The following is a 16801-nucleotide window of genomic DNA, read 5'->3' on the forward strand; positions in this document are numbered from 1 at the left end:
CGTCAAATGTATGGCTAGCCCCCTGGAAAGTAATCCTCAGTTTAGCCGGGTGTATCAGGCCAAATCTGACTCCTGCCTTGTGAAGTTGGGCTTTCACATCTTTGTATGCAGCTTTGCGTCTTGCCAGGACTGCCGAGAAATCTGGGAAGATATGGATCCGCTTGCCGTTGTAGTTCAGCTGTCCTCTTTCGTGGGAGGTTCAAATAATTTTGTCTTTGTGTAACCGATGTGAAATGGCTAGTTAGTTAGTGGTGGTGCGCGCTAATAGCGTTTCAATCGGGTGATGTCACTCGCTCTGAGACCTGAAGTAGTTGTTCCCCTTGCTCTGCAAGGGCCACGGCTTTTGTGGTGCGATGGGTAACGATGCTTCGTGGGGTGTCAGTTGTTGATGTGCGCAGAGGGTCCCTGGTTCAAGCCCAGGTTGGGGCAAGGAGAGGGATGGAAGCTATACTGTTACATTTGGTCTGGAAGTAATGTCGGCGGACCAGCATTGCTCTGGGAGAGCGACCGGTCCGTGGTTTTGCCGCTAAAGTGCGATGCGCCCTGTCGATGACTGGGGGCCTGTCAAACGTCTCTCCGCCGAGGACGTCTTGCAGGAAAGAGGCCATGAACTCGGTAGGATTGCGCCCTTCCCTCCCTTCTGGGATTTCGACCACACGTATGTTCTGTCTCTGGGAACGGTTTTCCTGTTTATCTAGACTAACCTTTAGCTTCACGTTCTCGGAGGTAAGCTCGTCGTTTTTGGTCTCCAATTCGGTAAGCCGCTTATTGATGTCGGTCAACGAAATTTCCATATCCTTTATTTTTAGTGTTTGTGTCGCGAGTGTTGTTTGTAGTGTCACCATAGTTGACTGGACTTCTGTCATCATTTCAGCTCGTAGACTTGACACAGAAGAACGAAGTTGGGTCATGAAATCAGAGCGTAGTGTAGCCGTATCTGCGCAGATGGTGGCTAGCATCTCCATATCATTGTGTTGCTAGTCTTCGTCATGTCTTCTTGTTTACCGTTTTGTCTCGTTTTCCCAGTTGCCGACATATCCAATAATGCCACCCAAATGTTGCTAGAGCCAGTAGGTGTACAAAGTGTGTTCTCATTTTGATAGATAAAAGGTTAAAACAGAAAAGTATCAACCCTTAGTGGAGAGGCCTCGGAACACGTCTTTACGTAGCCATGTTGAAACCGCCAAGGGGTTCTTTTCAATCTGAGAAACCAACTGCCTGTGTAACTGAGCAGTCCGTTTTCACTATAGCTCTGCTGTGCTCTCTTGACAGGTCGTCGTTGCAAATAACAATCTGTTGTTAAATGACTTACCTGTATACAAAAGTCAAATAAATAAAAGTATAGGGTTGAATATGAATCAGGCCTTGAGTAAAATATGCTTTTCATTAATGAGGACCGAGGGCCTCTTTTATGAAGAGTATGTGAATAGAATCTTGACAGTTGTGCTGTGACACAGTTTGAATTCTAAAAGGGAAAGGGCTTTTAAGGACTGATTAGACTTGGTCAAGGGAGTGGCTTCAGAGAGATGAGAGTATTTGATTGAGTCATGGTTTGTTTGAGTAATTGATTGAGTAATTGATTGATTGATTGAGTGAGGGAGGCCAAAGCCAGAAAGAAGCTGTGCTGAGGCCTACTGTAGGCCAGGAGTCTTCAACTTGTGGCCTGCAGGCCAAATCCGCCCCACAAGCCAATTTAATGTGGCCTGCCAAAGATGTGAATCCACCTGACATGATTGTATCTGCATAATTTTTCTCTGCATGGAAATGGGCACACATGCTAGGTACAGGCCATGCCACAACTCTTTATGCCCACCCTATTCCCTATTATAAGCTGCAGGTTCCTACTCATATAGCTGCCTGTTTTCCCCATTGCTTTGGAGATATCTAGCTCCTTTCAAGGGATGTGATCAAATATCTCCGCGCCTGCTTGCTTGCCTGCCTTGTCTTGCCTTGCCTGGTGGGTCTGTGTCACAGGAACACTTTGGCTATAATAATAAGTCTGAAAACAAATGTGTTTGCTCAGACACATGCAGCAAAATCATTATAAGCAGCAGAATTGTCCTAAATTATAAACATGTGCATACAGTACGATCTGTTAAAGTAAACTCTGAAAAAAACATAGATCCTAAATCCTGACTGTTTCCAGCTGGAAAGGAGTCGGAGCCGAGTCCAACATATTTTCTGCTAAATTGGAACAGAAATGTGCCTTCAGCGCATAGGGCTGGTGCCCCCCCCCCCCCCCCTCCCCTCCCTTCCATGTACCGACTTTAACAAGCTAGAACAATGTGTAGCCGTTCCGGGGGCTGGTTAACATTGTGTGGACGGTCTGAGAGTTTTACAGTGTAGAATTGGCTGTTCAGCCTCTCGCTGCTACAGCGTAAGCCTCAAGGGTTACGTGGTTTGAAGAGGGATACAACGAGCGGTCGTGTCTCCAAGTTCGATACGAGGCCAGCCTGTTGGTGGTTGTGATGGTGTCCCGCACGTCTCTCGCCCAGGGGTGGCACATCCAGACCCACTGAAATGAGAGGGATATGACTTCTCTCTCTTTCTCTCTCTCTCTCTCTCTCTCTCTCTCTCTCTCTCTCTCTCTCTCTCTCTCTCTCTCTCGCTTAGACTGAATAACAGTAAGCTTATACCATCATTGCGGGGGAAAAAATTACAATAATCGCCTAGATGCTATGAAGAAAAGTCCACATATATAGTTCTGTTGGCGAATGTTCTTCTCACCACATAAGAAGAGAGAACCTCCTAACCAGGCTGCGGCTTTGTGACTTATGAGGCCTGAGGTTTCCCTGCACCATGTCCTCCCTCGCCATTTGCATCCAATATGAATAAATCCATACATTAATGTAAAGTAATGTAAACTCTTTCAAAACTCTGGTTAGCTACTAGAGATGTAGCTATCCTAGTGTTATTAGATTGACATACCAGGGCCCCCCCCGGAGTAGATAAGGATATAACCTCTTGTGTTATGTTTGGTACGTTTGACCCTGAATCCCCTGTACTGTATCATTAGCACAAGCTTCCCAGTCACAACAGTTCGAGTAAGGGTTTTCCCCCTCCACAGAGAAACATTAGTCATTAATCAGACCCTGAGTGTGTTTTGATGCATAGCAGCTTTAGTTACTCACTTAAAGAAAGCCTGGACCCTGGCCCGGGCAACCCTCTTCCTCTGCCCTCTCATGACATCCCATCTATCCCTGCCTCACACAACTTCAACAAATGGGATCAACAGTAAATGAGCCCTAGTAATGTGGGCGGGATGCTCCCTTTTACTTTTCCATCCCGGGCGGTAGATGGATCGAGGGGTGACTCAGTGTGTTAATTCCTACAGGGAACAATCAAAGTTCTCACATAAAAGAAACACCAAAAACGGATCTGCAATTTGCCTTATTATGGTTTATAAGTTGCAGAACGTTATAATGAGTCAGTGTGGTTGATGATGTCATGGAGAGCGGTAGGTGCGTGAGAGGCAGGAGGTGGTTGGCTCGGACCAGGCCCAGCTAACTCCCCTGCCTGCATGTGGGGCTTTGGCAGCTGCCGGTGATACCCATTACGCTTGTTTCAGAGTCGTTAAACGTACCTGAGACAGACTGTGTTCCTGCTGGATCTCACCGTGGGCCTAATTGCTCCTGAGCTGCGTTCAAAACAAACCTCCCAACAACAGCACCGCTGCCCTGCTGAATGAAACCGCTACCCTCCAAACGTGTTGTCATAACTCACATTATGGGCCTGTGTTTTGCATGAATGGAGGACCAACGCTTTGTGTTCACCTGAATGAACTACAATATCTCTCTCCAAAGTGGGCAGTGCAACTGGAACACTGTTGGAGGAACATGTTGCCTATCAGTTTAAGTTTGTTCTACCAGAACTGCTTGTAAAATGGAGTCTCATTGAAGCCCAGAGAGAGAGTCAAATGAAGAATGATTATTACTCAACCCAAGCAATTGATTTGTAGAACCTTATCGGGACTTCCCAGCAACACAAAAACACGGCACATATTGGTTCAGTTGAGAAACTTAGCATAGTAGAATTGAGGCTGCCAATACAGTGGAGGACTTCAGATATATGTTAAATTGCTCGCTGCATATCTCACACTGGCACGTACAAGGAGAACCCTCAAACCCACTACCACCAACAAATAGATGTCTGTGGCAGGGGAGGGGGTTCTCACATGATCTACTGTATGTGGCGTCAGTAGAAGACCAATATTAACCAGCAGCTATATGTCAGTCCCATTTCACTATACAACCGTCACACTCCAAATGATTTGTAGTATTTGTCTTGTCTGCTTGGTTAGCTTGCTGTGCTAAGGAACCATTGTGGTGGTGTCTTCTCCAGTGATGTTCAAAGGGGCCCTGGTTTTTGTAAATACAGTACTTGAGGCACAGAGGGATCATTAGATAACCATCAGAAGTGAGGACTGCAGAGATGTTTTTGTTTTAAGTCCTATTTATTCTGTGGTTGAAACTGTAAACTACGTGGGTTGATCATGGGGAGGGAGTGGTATTTCTAATGGTGTGTTCACTGCTCACATTCTCTCTCTCTCCACAGTTAAAAAAACAGGGTGTTCTATGGTATCCATAATCTCACGATGACCATTTCGGTTAGGCCTATGTTCTGGTGATGAAAGATGAAATGATAGAGCTGAGAGCTACTACAGATGCCTTGAAAAAGTCTAGCATGTGAACATGTCAAAATATGGTTTGCATAGTTGATTGGTTGGTTTCAAATGTTTTTGCTGTTCGGGAAAACTATTTATGTACAATGTCAACTGCTGCCTATAACTTAGAGCGTTGCAAGTTCACACAACATACCATCGCTGTGTGTTTAAAAGCGCACATGGGTGCCAAATTAGGTTATGATGCTGTAATTTTCAGAAAGCCCGAAATTCCTCCAGACCGATGCACTTTTGATCGTCTCCTCTCTAGTGTGACTTGAAAACATGGCTGTAGATGCTGTTTACACATCAGAGCCGAATGGCTTTCACTGTTTCGGTTGGAGGCACTGCAGCATGCGAGCTAAGGGAGTAGAGGCTTCTCTTTTGATATCTACAGTGAGGGAAAGAAATGATCAGTCTATAATTTTAATGGTAGGTTTATTTGAACAGAATAACAACAAAAAAATCCAGAAAAACGCATGTCAAAAATGTTATAAATTGATTTGCATTTTAATGAGGGAAATAAGTATTTGACCCACTCTCAATCAGAAAGATTTCTGGCTCCCAGGTGTCTTTTATACAGGTAACGAGCTGAGATTAGGAGCAAACTCTTAAAGGGAGTGCTCCTAATCTCAGTTTGTTACCTGTATAAAAGACACCTGTCCACAGAAGCAATCAATTAATCAGATTCCAAACTCTCCACCATGGCCAAGACCAAAGAGCTCTCCAAGGATGTCAGGGACAAGATTGTATACCTACACAAGGCTGGAATGGGCTACAAGACCATCGCCAAGCAGCTTGGTGAGAAGGTGACAACAGTTGGTGTGATTATTCGCAAGTGGAAGAAACACAAAAGAACTGTCAATCTCCCTCGGCCTGGGGCTCCATGCAAGATCTCACCTCGTGGAGTTGCAATGATCATGAGAACGGTGAGGAATCAGCCCAGAACTACACGAGAGGATCTTGTCAATGATCTCAAGGCAGCTGGGACCATAGTCACCAAGAAAACAATTGGTAACACACTACGCCGTGAAGGACTGAAATCCTGCAGCGCCCGCAAGGTCCCCCTGCTCAAGAAAGCACATATACATGCCCGTCTGAAGTTTTCCAATGAACATCTGAATGATTCAGAGGACAACTGGGTGAAAGTGTTGTGGTCAGATGAGACCAGAATTGAGCTCTTTGGCATCAATTCAACTCGCTGTGTTTGGAGGAGGAGGAATGCTGCCTATAACCCCAAGAATACCATCCCCACCGTCAAACATGAAGGTGGAAACATTATGCTTTGGGGGGTGTTTTTCTGCTAAGGGGACAGGACAACTTCACAGCATCAAAGGGACGATGGACGGGGCCATGTACCGTCAAATATTGGGTGAGAACCTCCTTCCCTCAGCCAGTGCATTGAAAATGGGTCGTGGATGGGTATTCCAGCATGACAACGACCCAAAACACACGGCCAAGGCAACAAAGGAGTGGCTCAAGAAGAAGCACATTAAGGTCCTGGAGTGGCCTAGCCTCCAGACCTTAATCCCATAGAAAATCTGTGGAGGAAGCTGAAGGTTCGAGTTGCCAAACGTCAGCCTCGAAACCTTAATGACTTGGAGAAGATCTGCAAAGAGGAGTGGGACAAAATCCCTCCTGAGATGTGTGCAAACCTGGTGGCCAACTACAAGAAACTTTTGACCTCTGTGATTGCCAACAAGGGTTTTGCCACCAAGTATTAAGTCATGTTTTGCAGAGGGGTCAAATACGTATTTCCCTCATTAAAATGCAAATCAATTTATAACATTTTTGACATGCGTTTTTCAGCATTTTTGTTGTTGTTACTCTGTCTCTCACTGTTCAAATAAACCTACCTTTAAAATTATAGACTGATCATTTCTTTGTCAGTGGGCAAGCGTACAAAATTAGCAGGGGATCAAATTATTTTTTCCCTCACTGTATCTGATCGCGTCGCCATGGATCGATCTCCCCACTGGCACAGTGTCTCTGTCTACAATGCACTGGACTGGTGGTGGTGGAGGCCATATTCCTCTAGAACAGTGGTTCCCAAACTTTTATAGTCCCGTACCCCTTCAAACATTCAACCTCCAGCTGCGTACCCCCTCTAGCACCGGGGTCAGCACACTCCCAAATGTTGTTTTTTGACATCATTGTAATCCTGCCACACACACTATACAATACATTTATTAAACATAAGAATGAGTGAGTTTTTGTCACAACCAGGCTCGTGGGAAGTGACAAAGAGCTCTTATAGGAACAGGGCACAAGTAATAATATAATAATAATCACTCATTTTGCTCTTTCTTTAACCATCTTACATATAAAACCTTATTTGGGGCGGCAGGTAGCCTAGTGGTTAGAGCATTGGGCCAGTAACCGAAAGGTTGCTAGATCAAATCCCCAAGCTGACAAGGCTGACAAGGCTGACATCTGTCGTTCTTCCCCCGAACAAGGCAGTTAACCCACTTTTCCTAGGCCGTCATTGTAAATAAGAATTTGATCTTAACTGACTTGCCTAGTTAGATAAAGGTAAAATTTAAAAAAGAAATAAAATGTGTTCATTGAAAATTGTGAATAACTCACCACAGGTTAATGAGAAGGGTGTGCTTGAAAGGATGCACATAACTCTGCAATGTTGGGTTGTATTGGAGAGAGTCTCAGTCTTAAATCATTTTCCACACACAGTCTGTGCCTGTATTTAGTTTTCATGCTAGTGAGGGCCGAGAATCCACTCTCACATAGGTATGTGGTTGCAAAGGGCATCAGTGTCAGGATACTCTGAGTGCGGTCCAATCCAGAAATCTGGCAGTGGCTTCTGATTAAACAAAATTTTCACAGAACCGCTTGTTGCAATTTTGATGAGGTTCTCTTGTTCAGATATTGGTAAGGGGACTGGAGGCAGGGCATGAGAGGGATAACGAATCCAGTTGTTTGTGTCATCCGTTTTGGGAAAGTACCTGCGTAATTGCGCACCCAACTCACTCAGGTGCTTCGCTATATCACAATTGACATTGTCCGTAAGCTTGAGTTCATTTGCACACAAAAAATCATACAACGATGGAAAGTCCTGTGTGTTGTCCTTGTTAATACAGATAGAGAAAAGCTCCAACATATTAATCATAGCCTCAATTTTGTCCCGCACATTGAATATAGTTGCGGAGAGTCCCTGTAATCCTAGATTCAGATCATTCAGGCGAGAAAAAACATCACCCAGATAGGCCAGTCGTGTGAGAAACCCGTTGTCATGCAAGCGGTCAGACAAGTGAAAATTATGGTCAGTAAAGAAAACTTTAAGCTTGTCGCTCAATAAAAGAAAACGTGTCAATACTTTGCCCCTTGATAACCAGCGCACTTCTTTATGTTGTAAAAGTGTTGCATGGTCGCTGCCTATATCATTGCATAGTGTATAAAATACACGAGAGTTCAGGGGCCTTGCTTTAACAAAGTTAATTAATTGACCCCCCCCATAAACGTAACAGACATCTACAGGAGCTGTGCCAGCCCGCCACGTCTGTTGACTCATTCAGCTGTAACGCATAGAATTCACTGGCTTGTATGCGAAGAAGTAATTGTTTCAAAACATCTCCTGCCATGTCACTGATGCGTCGTGAAACAGTGTTGTTTGATGAAGGCATCGTCTGTATAGTTTTTTGGGGCCTTTTCCCCCAGCATTGGCCCAGCCATATCCATGGCAGCAGGAATTATTAAGTCCTCCACAATAGTATGGGACTTGCCTGTCCTAGTCACTTGGTAGCTCACCATATAAGACGGTTCTAGCCCCTTCTTATTAATGGTATCTGTTGCTTTGATACACGTCTTAATTGTCGCTCAAAAAACTCCTGTGGCTTATTTTTCTAATTGGTATATTTTGTTTCTAAATGTCTGCGCAAGAGTGAAGGTTTCATCGAGTTGTGAGATAGTATTTTTGCACATATAACACACTGTGGCAGAGGAAAGGCACTACTCCCAATATAAGTGAACCCCAAATCAATGTGCTGTAGTTCTCATCATTTTTGTGCCTCTTCGATGGTCCAACGTCGCTGTCTGTTGTTCGGTGCTTTCCCGCGTAAGGGGGCAGTAGCTCTTCGGCTGCATCAGATTCACAACTGTCAGTGTCCATGCTAGCTGGGCTAACAACAAATGTAGAATTACTGATGCTAGCATTGGATGTGCTCGTGGAAGCAGAACAACTTGTGTCGTCGATAGGTGCAGGTGTAGTACTGCTGGTAGTAGCAGTACTACCAGTAGAGGTGGTATGTGTGTCTATGGACGCGGCCCTACTTTTTTTAACCCTTTATCCATTTTCGAGCAAACGGAATGAGCAGCAGCTACGTTTGGCTACATTCGGACCGTTAGTGGAATTCCCGCTAGAGAGTAACGGTTAATGTGATTGGATGTTAATTATTTTTGACTAGGGTACCTGTATTTGACATCGTGTTGTTATTTCGCTGAACACTAGATGGTTTAATTTTATTTCTGGCAGTGAAACGAGGCTAGTCAGGTGAGAGAAAAAAAACTCACCCAAATGTAAATATGTTTTTAATTAACAAAAAAAAATGTGAATCACATTTGTATTTGGTGTACCCCCGACGGCATTGCTCGTACCCCTGGGGTGTTGATATTGTTGGTTTTCCGCACAAATATTGTGAGAGGTTTGTATCTTGAACATATGTTCCTGCTAAATATCCAGGTCTTTGTAGGCGTGGAATTGGAGAGAACTCGTTTGGACACCTTGTCGTCCTTAGAAAGCAAAACCGTTTTCCTTTTTTGAGCTGGTTTAATGTTTGGTTCACATCGATGTGTCTGAGAATTGATAAATGACTGAAACCAGCTGGCAATATTGATGTTTGAATGTGTTTGACACCATTCCAGTAGGTTTAGTTGAGTTAGACAGGGCCACTCCAAACAGGCAGACGGATGAACAGACTTAATCATTGCCTCCCTTCTGACATACCTGTGGGCTGTGCTTCGAATGCGCTCCAGACTTCGACTTGATCCAAAGAAGTCTCCAAAGAACAGTTACCAACAAAAAAATCTCACTCGCCTGGAGAGTGTTTCCTCCCTTTCCATTTCTAACTGTAGGATGTGGGATCTGCATCAGATCCAAACAGATAACAATATCCTTCATCAGCATGTGTTGCAAGATTAGCAACGAGCAAAAAAATGTTTTCAACAGGATCAAAGAGGAAAGGCATGGAGTGTGAGCCAGAGATGTGATGAAGCGATTCGCTGACGACGTTCTCGCTGATTGATTGACCAGTGGGCTGAGGTGATCAGGCATAATGAACGCACAGTTAAATGGCGGCTAATAGAAGGCAGCAGGCATATTAGTTATCAACCACTAAAAAGAGGTGAGCCAGAGGCGCCGCTGGTCAGATCAAGTGAGTAACTAACCCTCCCAGATGGCGAAAGATCGGGACATGCTTTGTGATAGTAGTGCCCCGCATTCGCCACGGTTAGAACCCAGAACCCCTTCTCTCCCAATGGGTGGGAAATGAACTCGCTAACTTCTCACAATTTTCATCTTCATTCCAAGCCAGGTTTCCCCTGCTCTCAAAGTTGTGTGTGAGCAATCATGTTTGGATGGGGTTTGGGAAAGGGGAGTACATTTGGCCAATTTACAGTGAATGTCAGGTCAATGTAAACATGCCCAGAGTGTATATTCTACATTAATGTATGGCTGTGTGAGGCGATGAGGAAGAAAAATACCCTCGTTTATTTTCTCTTTATGGAGAGATTGACAGCATGAAGCCAGATAGACAGATACAAAAGTACTGGAACAGTGACACATATATTTTTGGTCTCTGTACTCCAGCACTTTGGATTTGAAATTATACAATGACTATGAGGTCAAAGTGCAGACTGTCAGCTTTAATTTAAGGGTATTTTTAATCCATATCAGGTGAACCGTTTAGAAATTACAGCACTTTTTGCACATAGTCCCCCCATTTTAGGGGACCAAAAGTATTGAGACAAATCCACTTATATATGTATTAAAGTAGTCAAAAGTTTAGTATTTGGTCCCATATTCCTAGCACGCAATGATTACATCAAGCTTGTGACTTTACAAACTTGTTGGATGCATTTGCTGTTTGTTTTGGTTGTGTTTCAGATTATTTTGTGCCCAATATAAATTAATGGTAAATAATGTATTGTGTCATTTTGGGGTAACTTTTATCGTAAATAAGAATAGAATATGTTTCTAAATGCTTTTACATGAATGTGGATGCTACCATGATTGTGAATTGTGAATAATTATGAGTGAGAAGGTTACAGAGGAATATCCTACCCCCCCCAAAATGCTAACCTTCCCTGTTATTGTAATGGTGAGAGGTTAGCATGTTTGTGCATCTGTAACTACAGTATCTCACTCATCATTATTCACGATTCATTCAGGACTATCCGTAATCATGGTAGCATCCACATTAATGTAGAAGTGTTTAAAAACATAATATATTCTTATTTACAATAAAGGGGACTCCAAAATGACACAATACATTATTTACCACTAATTTCTATTGGATACAAAATCATCTGAAGCACAAGCAAAAGAAACAGAAAATGCATCCAACAAGCTTGTGGAGTCAGAAGCTTGATGTAATCATTGTGTGCTAGAAATATGGGACCAAATACTAAACTTTTGACTACTTTAATACACCAATAAGTGAATGTATCCCAATACCTTTGGTCCCCTAAAATGGGGGGACTATGTACAAAAAGTGCTGTAATTTCTAAACGGTTCACCTAATATGGATGAATACCTTCAAATTAAAGCTGACAGTCTACACTTTAACCTCAGTCATTGTGTCATTTCAAATCCAAAGTGTTAAAGTACAGAGTCAAATAAACAACACAATTGTCACTGTCCCAAGACTTTTGGAGCTCGCTGTATATAGTCCAAGAATATCATTACTTTGAATATCATTATGTTATCTTTGAAAATGACATCAACTTCCCATATGATTTCTCCGTCAGAGTACACAGAAGCAGGTTGGGTTTTAATGTCCTGAAGCGAAAGAAGAAAAAGTGGACGGCCTGTTTAGATTTGGATGTTACAGTACGTGGCTGCAAGAAATCCGATCTTCTCACAGTTCGGAAATATCTTGAAATGTGCTATCTGTCTGACGTATTGAGGTCTCTGTTCGTTGCTGGGTGAGCAGTCGTGCAGTATGGAGATGAGCAATCAGTGATGAATAGGCCACGGAGTACATTGGGTGCTAATCTGGACGTGATCGACGAGGTGTCAGGGTGAACTTAATCCCTGGAGACGATCACAGACACACTCTGATTAACACTAGATCTCAGTGTCTCTACTCTCTCCATCTCGCCACTCCCCAACACAGATTTTGTGTGTGTGTGTGTATGCGTGTGTGTGTGCGTGTGTGTGTGTGTGTGTGTGTGTGTGTGTGTGTGTGTGTGTGTGTAGTCTGCCAGGCGGGTCTTCTCTGTAAATCCTCAGTACTCTGCTTCAGTCTTCAACACTGTGGGGAAGAGTGAACCCCATGTCAAGCACTGACATCTCCTTGCTGCTGCTTCTCACATGATCACAAACTGCTGTTATAGTTCCACTTAGCAATTTCTTGTTGCCTTTAAACGGGTTGGAGAAATGTAATATGCGAATTCATGGCCAATGGAGAAACATGCTCTGTTCAGTCTCCCACAGTTGACTTCTCCTCTATGATGTTTTATTAAGCACTGTGGTAGGTTGCCCATTCGGTGGGAGCTGTTACCCTATATCTGCCTGTGATATTTAAAACTTGGCTCCGATCGATAGCAGTGTCTCTCGTTTGCAGCTATTGTGTTCGCCCAAGGACATTTTCTTGTAAACGGGATCGCTAAGGAGTTTATATTAAGAGACGCTTATTGTGGAATGGACTGGCTGTTACTGGCTCCTTTGTCCTCCGCCGGCAACTCGATCCGGGCCCATAGTCAATGTGGTTTGGGGCTTTCATCGGCTGTCTCAACACAGCGTCAATACAGTTCTCAGAAGGGCCAGTTCTGACCAGAATTAATGCAATATTCACGTTCAAAACCAATCAGTATTCAAAGTTGCAGAGGGGATCCAAAGTTTGCATGAATGACAAATTGCTGAATCAGACGGATTTCCTACAAATTAGAAAATATCTTCGTTACATATCCGTTACTATTGTTTGGCTTATATTGTGTGATGGACTTTTCAACTGCTGACTTTTTCCTCTGGTTTAGTCTGTTGCCTAAGTGTACCTTTGTCCTCAGCTCTGAGGCCATCCACAGTTCTGTCTTACCACCGTGACAGGAACATGTTGTTGTTAGGCCCAGTGAACTCAGCTGCACTACCACATGTTAGTTACAGTAGTTACAGTGGAATATACTATCAAAGGCAGTTTTCATTCATACTGACGGTGCCTGTATTCCACACTCTCAAACTCAAACATTGTTCTAGGGTTTTTTTTCCTTGCCACTGTGCTTCTCCCTGCTTTTTGGGGTCTAAACCGAGTTACTGTAAGGCACTTTGTGACCACTGCTGATGTAAAAAGATTTTATAAGAAATTTGATCGACTGATTGATTGATTGCATTGCTTTACATGTAGTTGAAACTAATCACACTTCCTGTTTGTGCCTCCTGTCTCTCGTCTCTCTCCTGCAGCTAGCTATGGAGTGTACCCCATCTGCAAGGGCTGCTCGGTGTGCTCCAAGGACAATGGCTGCGTGAACTGCCAGCCCAAGCTCTTCCTGTTCCTGCGGAGGGAGAGGATGAGGCAGTACGGCGAGTGTCTCCACGCATGTCCGACGGGATACTACGGCATTCGAGCTCCTGAGATCAACACGTGCTCCCGTAAGGCCTCCCTCCTTCAGCCCTCCACACCCTGCTCTCTCTTTTCTATCTCCTCTCTCCTCTCGTCACATGGTTTATTGTCTCGTTACGTGCTCCTTATGCAGGGAAGAGGGAGACACACACGCATCACATTCTGAACGGCCGAACCATTAGTACAGGTGGATGATAGTGCCGAGACAAGACTTTATTAAGAAGGGCCTTTCCTCCAGTGGCGATCAGTATAGGCCTGGATGTGGGATCTGAGGATCTGAGGCTGTAGATGTCTGGTTTAATCCAGCTTCTCAACCAACAGTCCCGCTTGGTGAACATTTAGAGGCTTGTTAGAGCGTGTTGTGGATGGGCTTCAGAACGAAGGCTAGGAAGGATATTCAGACGTACTTAAATGGGCTGTTATTCAAGTTCGAGGCACACCTTGGTGCTTTGTTTTATGGAAATAACGCTTCCAATAGTTTGTAGACTTTGCACAAACAGAACGCCGCCGTGTGCAGGTTAAGGCACTCGCAGATGGCTGGATGATGTCATTCTGAGGAAGAACACTCCTGATGATGGAAAAAAAGAACAATCCTGATGATGGAAAAAAGATAAAATCATATTAGATATTTCCATTCATCGATGTCAATAGTATAAATGTATATCATTTTGTGTGGGCTTTATGTGCTCATGTGTTCAATGTGTTTTCTGTGTGTAGTCAGCTGTATTCGATATCAGAATTGTTTTGGTCCCATGACCACCTAAAACAGACAACAACTTTAGACACAGATCTTTTTAATTATGTTTTCTATATTAAAAACTGAAAGGGGAAAAATGAAAACCCAACAATGGCTCTCAGCAAAAAAATATATAAATAATAATAATAATAATATTACAAAATCCAATTAATTAAATGTATCCCTCTCCTCTCCTATTGGACCAGGCTGCGCCCCCATCTCGTAACCTTATTTTAACATGGAGTCTGGCTTGAGAGAGGCAGGCTTTATAGGTTTAGAGAGAGCCCGTGGTGTTGGCTGAGTGTTTCATGTGAAAACTGAGAAAGAACTTGAACCCATTGGGTTCTGTTAGCCAAACTCCTGACAGACATGCTGAAATGAGGCCCCAAAGGAGCGTGTCAGGACCTCTAGGCCCAATAATCCAGACGCGCAGCAGACACCGGAGGAGAAACCATTTTGCTGCTTACTTACTCACTCGCTCGCTCTCTCCAAACCTCCATGCAAATACGTCCGCTGGTTTTGTCAGTCAGAAAAAATTGAGCCGATTGACGACTGAAATGCCTGGCTTGTCGTAAACCGCTGGTATCAATTGGATTTTCCCCTCGCTGAGACACCCGCTCCCCCTGCACACACATGCTCATCTCTCCATTCCCCACAATAAAAGAGGAGAAGGAAGGGCCTGCAGTCATTTCACCCTATCTTCACAAGTCAGGGAAAATCAGAGGAGAAATACATTTTGTTCTTCAGCGGATAGTAATTCTTCCCCATCCCTCACCACACCGTCTCCCTGTCCTGCGTGAAGTTTGATTTTAACCGGTACCGACGTGCGGCATCAACGTGTGGCAAGTTAATCTGAGTCCTTTTCAGAACAAACTGCTCCCAGAACAAAAATCTTACCATTGTCAAGTAGCATTAAATCTCGGCGGTCAGGCCTACTTTGATGTGATCGCAATTTGAGTCGTAACTTTGTAATCCCACTTCGCATTTGACCTTCCTCCTTAAGTTGCACTCTTTATGTAATTTCCACTAAACAGTTTGGGTCTGTCGGCCATAATGGGCCGTTCTATCAGGTCGGCTCTACGAAGCTAATTGTCGGGTCACTGGGAACGATTTGTGGGCTGACAAGGCAGCTGGATTCTCCTCTGAGCTCAAAGACACCAGGGTTCCTCCCCACCACCAGTGCCCCAGACCCAGAGCCAGTGCCCTGCCCCTGCTCTCTAAGAGGCCTGGAACGTGGCATTACGCCTCTGTTATCATGGTCTTTCAAAACAGCCTCTGAAATCACTTAAGGAGCAGCTGCTTATTATTACACCAGAGTTTGTCTGTGTGATCTTATCTCATTCAAGAATGTTTTGTGGACTGCCTGGGTAAAGGAAAACCAAAGCCACACGGGAGAGAGAGAGGTTTGCACACTCACTCCCAGGCCCAGTCGTGATGAGGCTGGAACCCCATGGCTAAATTCCTCACTCTCTTTCAGCCGCCACTTGACAGCTTGGTATTAGGAGAAGAAAGAGTGTAGCCACACACTTTAACCTGTGTGCCAATGTGCAGTAAGACTAGGTGACTGAAGCTAACCAGGCAACTGAACCAACCAGTGGCTGAATTTAGAAGAGGGGGGGAAAGTTAAAGCTTGGGAAATGTGAGGGGAGGAAGATGCCTGATTCCGTGTAGTTTTTTTCTCAAATTCCGTTTTCTCCGTTTAGTATTTCAAGGTTTCAGTTTTTAAAAGTTTTTCTTCTGTGTATACACCACACAGACGAGGGCATTCCTGTGCCGTTTCAGAAAGTTGCAGGAAAATACAAATCACTGATGCATTTTGTTCATGGATTTTCTATAAGTCCAATAAATGTAGTTAATTTCCTACTAAGTTCAATAAATGTTTGAATATTGCTGAATTCCGTTTTAATGTCTGGCTTACGTGATTCCGTCCGCGTTTTACACATCTCTCTCTCTCTCGCTCTCGCTCTCTCTCTCTCTCACACATACACAAACACACACCTTTCAGCAACTGATGGTGAAGAGTTTGATATGATCCATAACTCCATAACAGCTGCAGTCATGAAGGCCCTTATCAGCTCAACAGACTAATACTGCTCTTCTGTCTCTGTCAACCTCCACCTCCACCAGGGAGATTTCTAAGGTAGAGATTCACATATGGTTTATATACAGCCCTGTCCTGGTAAGTGCACATATGTACTGTAAGGGATGTGTAAGTTAGCAAACTATGTGTAAGTTTGTGGCAGTTGCACCAGTGCTAATGCAAAGTAATCTGTCTACTTGCCTGGGACATCTATCTGCATGCTTTAGGTTTAACGCATGCTTTTATATCATTATTTAATTCCCAAGCTATGGCATAGACTGTATCAGGCATCAAATGTATTTTCATATGGGTTTACAATATGAAGGAGGAGGGGGTGCTGAGTTTAACGGGAGGGAAAGTGTTGACAGGGACAACATGAGAGTAATACTCTGAGCAAAACTTCCTCCCAGGGGCTGTATTAATGGTTTTAAACACTGCTGAGGTGGTTGGTTGGGGGGGGGGGGGTATCCTGGTGGACAAGGCTTGAAGTCTGGCATAGACTGTCCCTATGTGCACCCCCTTCAACAAACACACAC

The 16801-nt window shown here is 44.0% G+C and overlaps 1 protein-coding gene across 2 annotated transcripts in view; it reads left to right on the forward strand.

Moving 5' to 3' along the window:
• The window catches only part of LOC115176013 (R-spondin-2-like), an 84102-nt gene that overhangs the window by 29283 nt on the left and 38018 nt on the right, over nucleotides 1-16801 (forward strand). The window contains exons 1-2 of one of the 2 annotated variants that reach the window (XM_029735742.1): nucleotides 9941-10044; nucleotides 13290-13478. In XM_029735742.1, coding sequence (XP_029591602.1) covers nucleotides 13397-13478 — 82 coding nt within the window. In that variant the 5' untranslated portion in view covers nucleotides 9941-10044; nucleotides 13290-13396. Of the gene's footprint in view, nucleotides 1-9940; nucleotides 10045-13289; nucleotides 13479-16801 lie in introns of those variants that run through there. The other variant, XM_029735735.1, reaches the window with a different exon arrangement.

Source organism: Salmo trutta, chromosome 3, assembly GCF_901001165.1.
Source record: "Salmo trutta chromosome 3, fSalTru1.1, whole genome shotgun sequence".
Classification (NCBI taxonomy): domain Eukaryota; kingdom Metazoa; phylum Chordata; class Actinopteri; order Salmoniformes; family Salmonidae; genus Salmo; species Salmo trutta.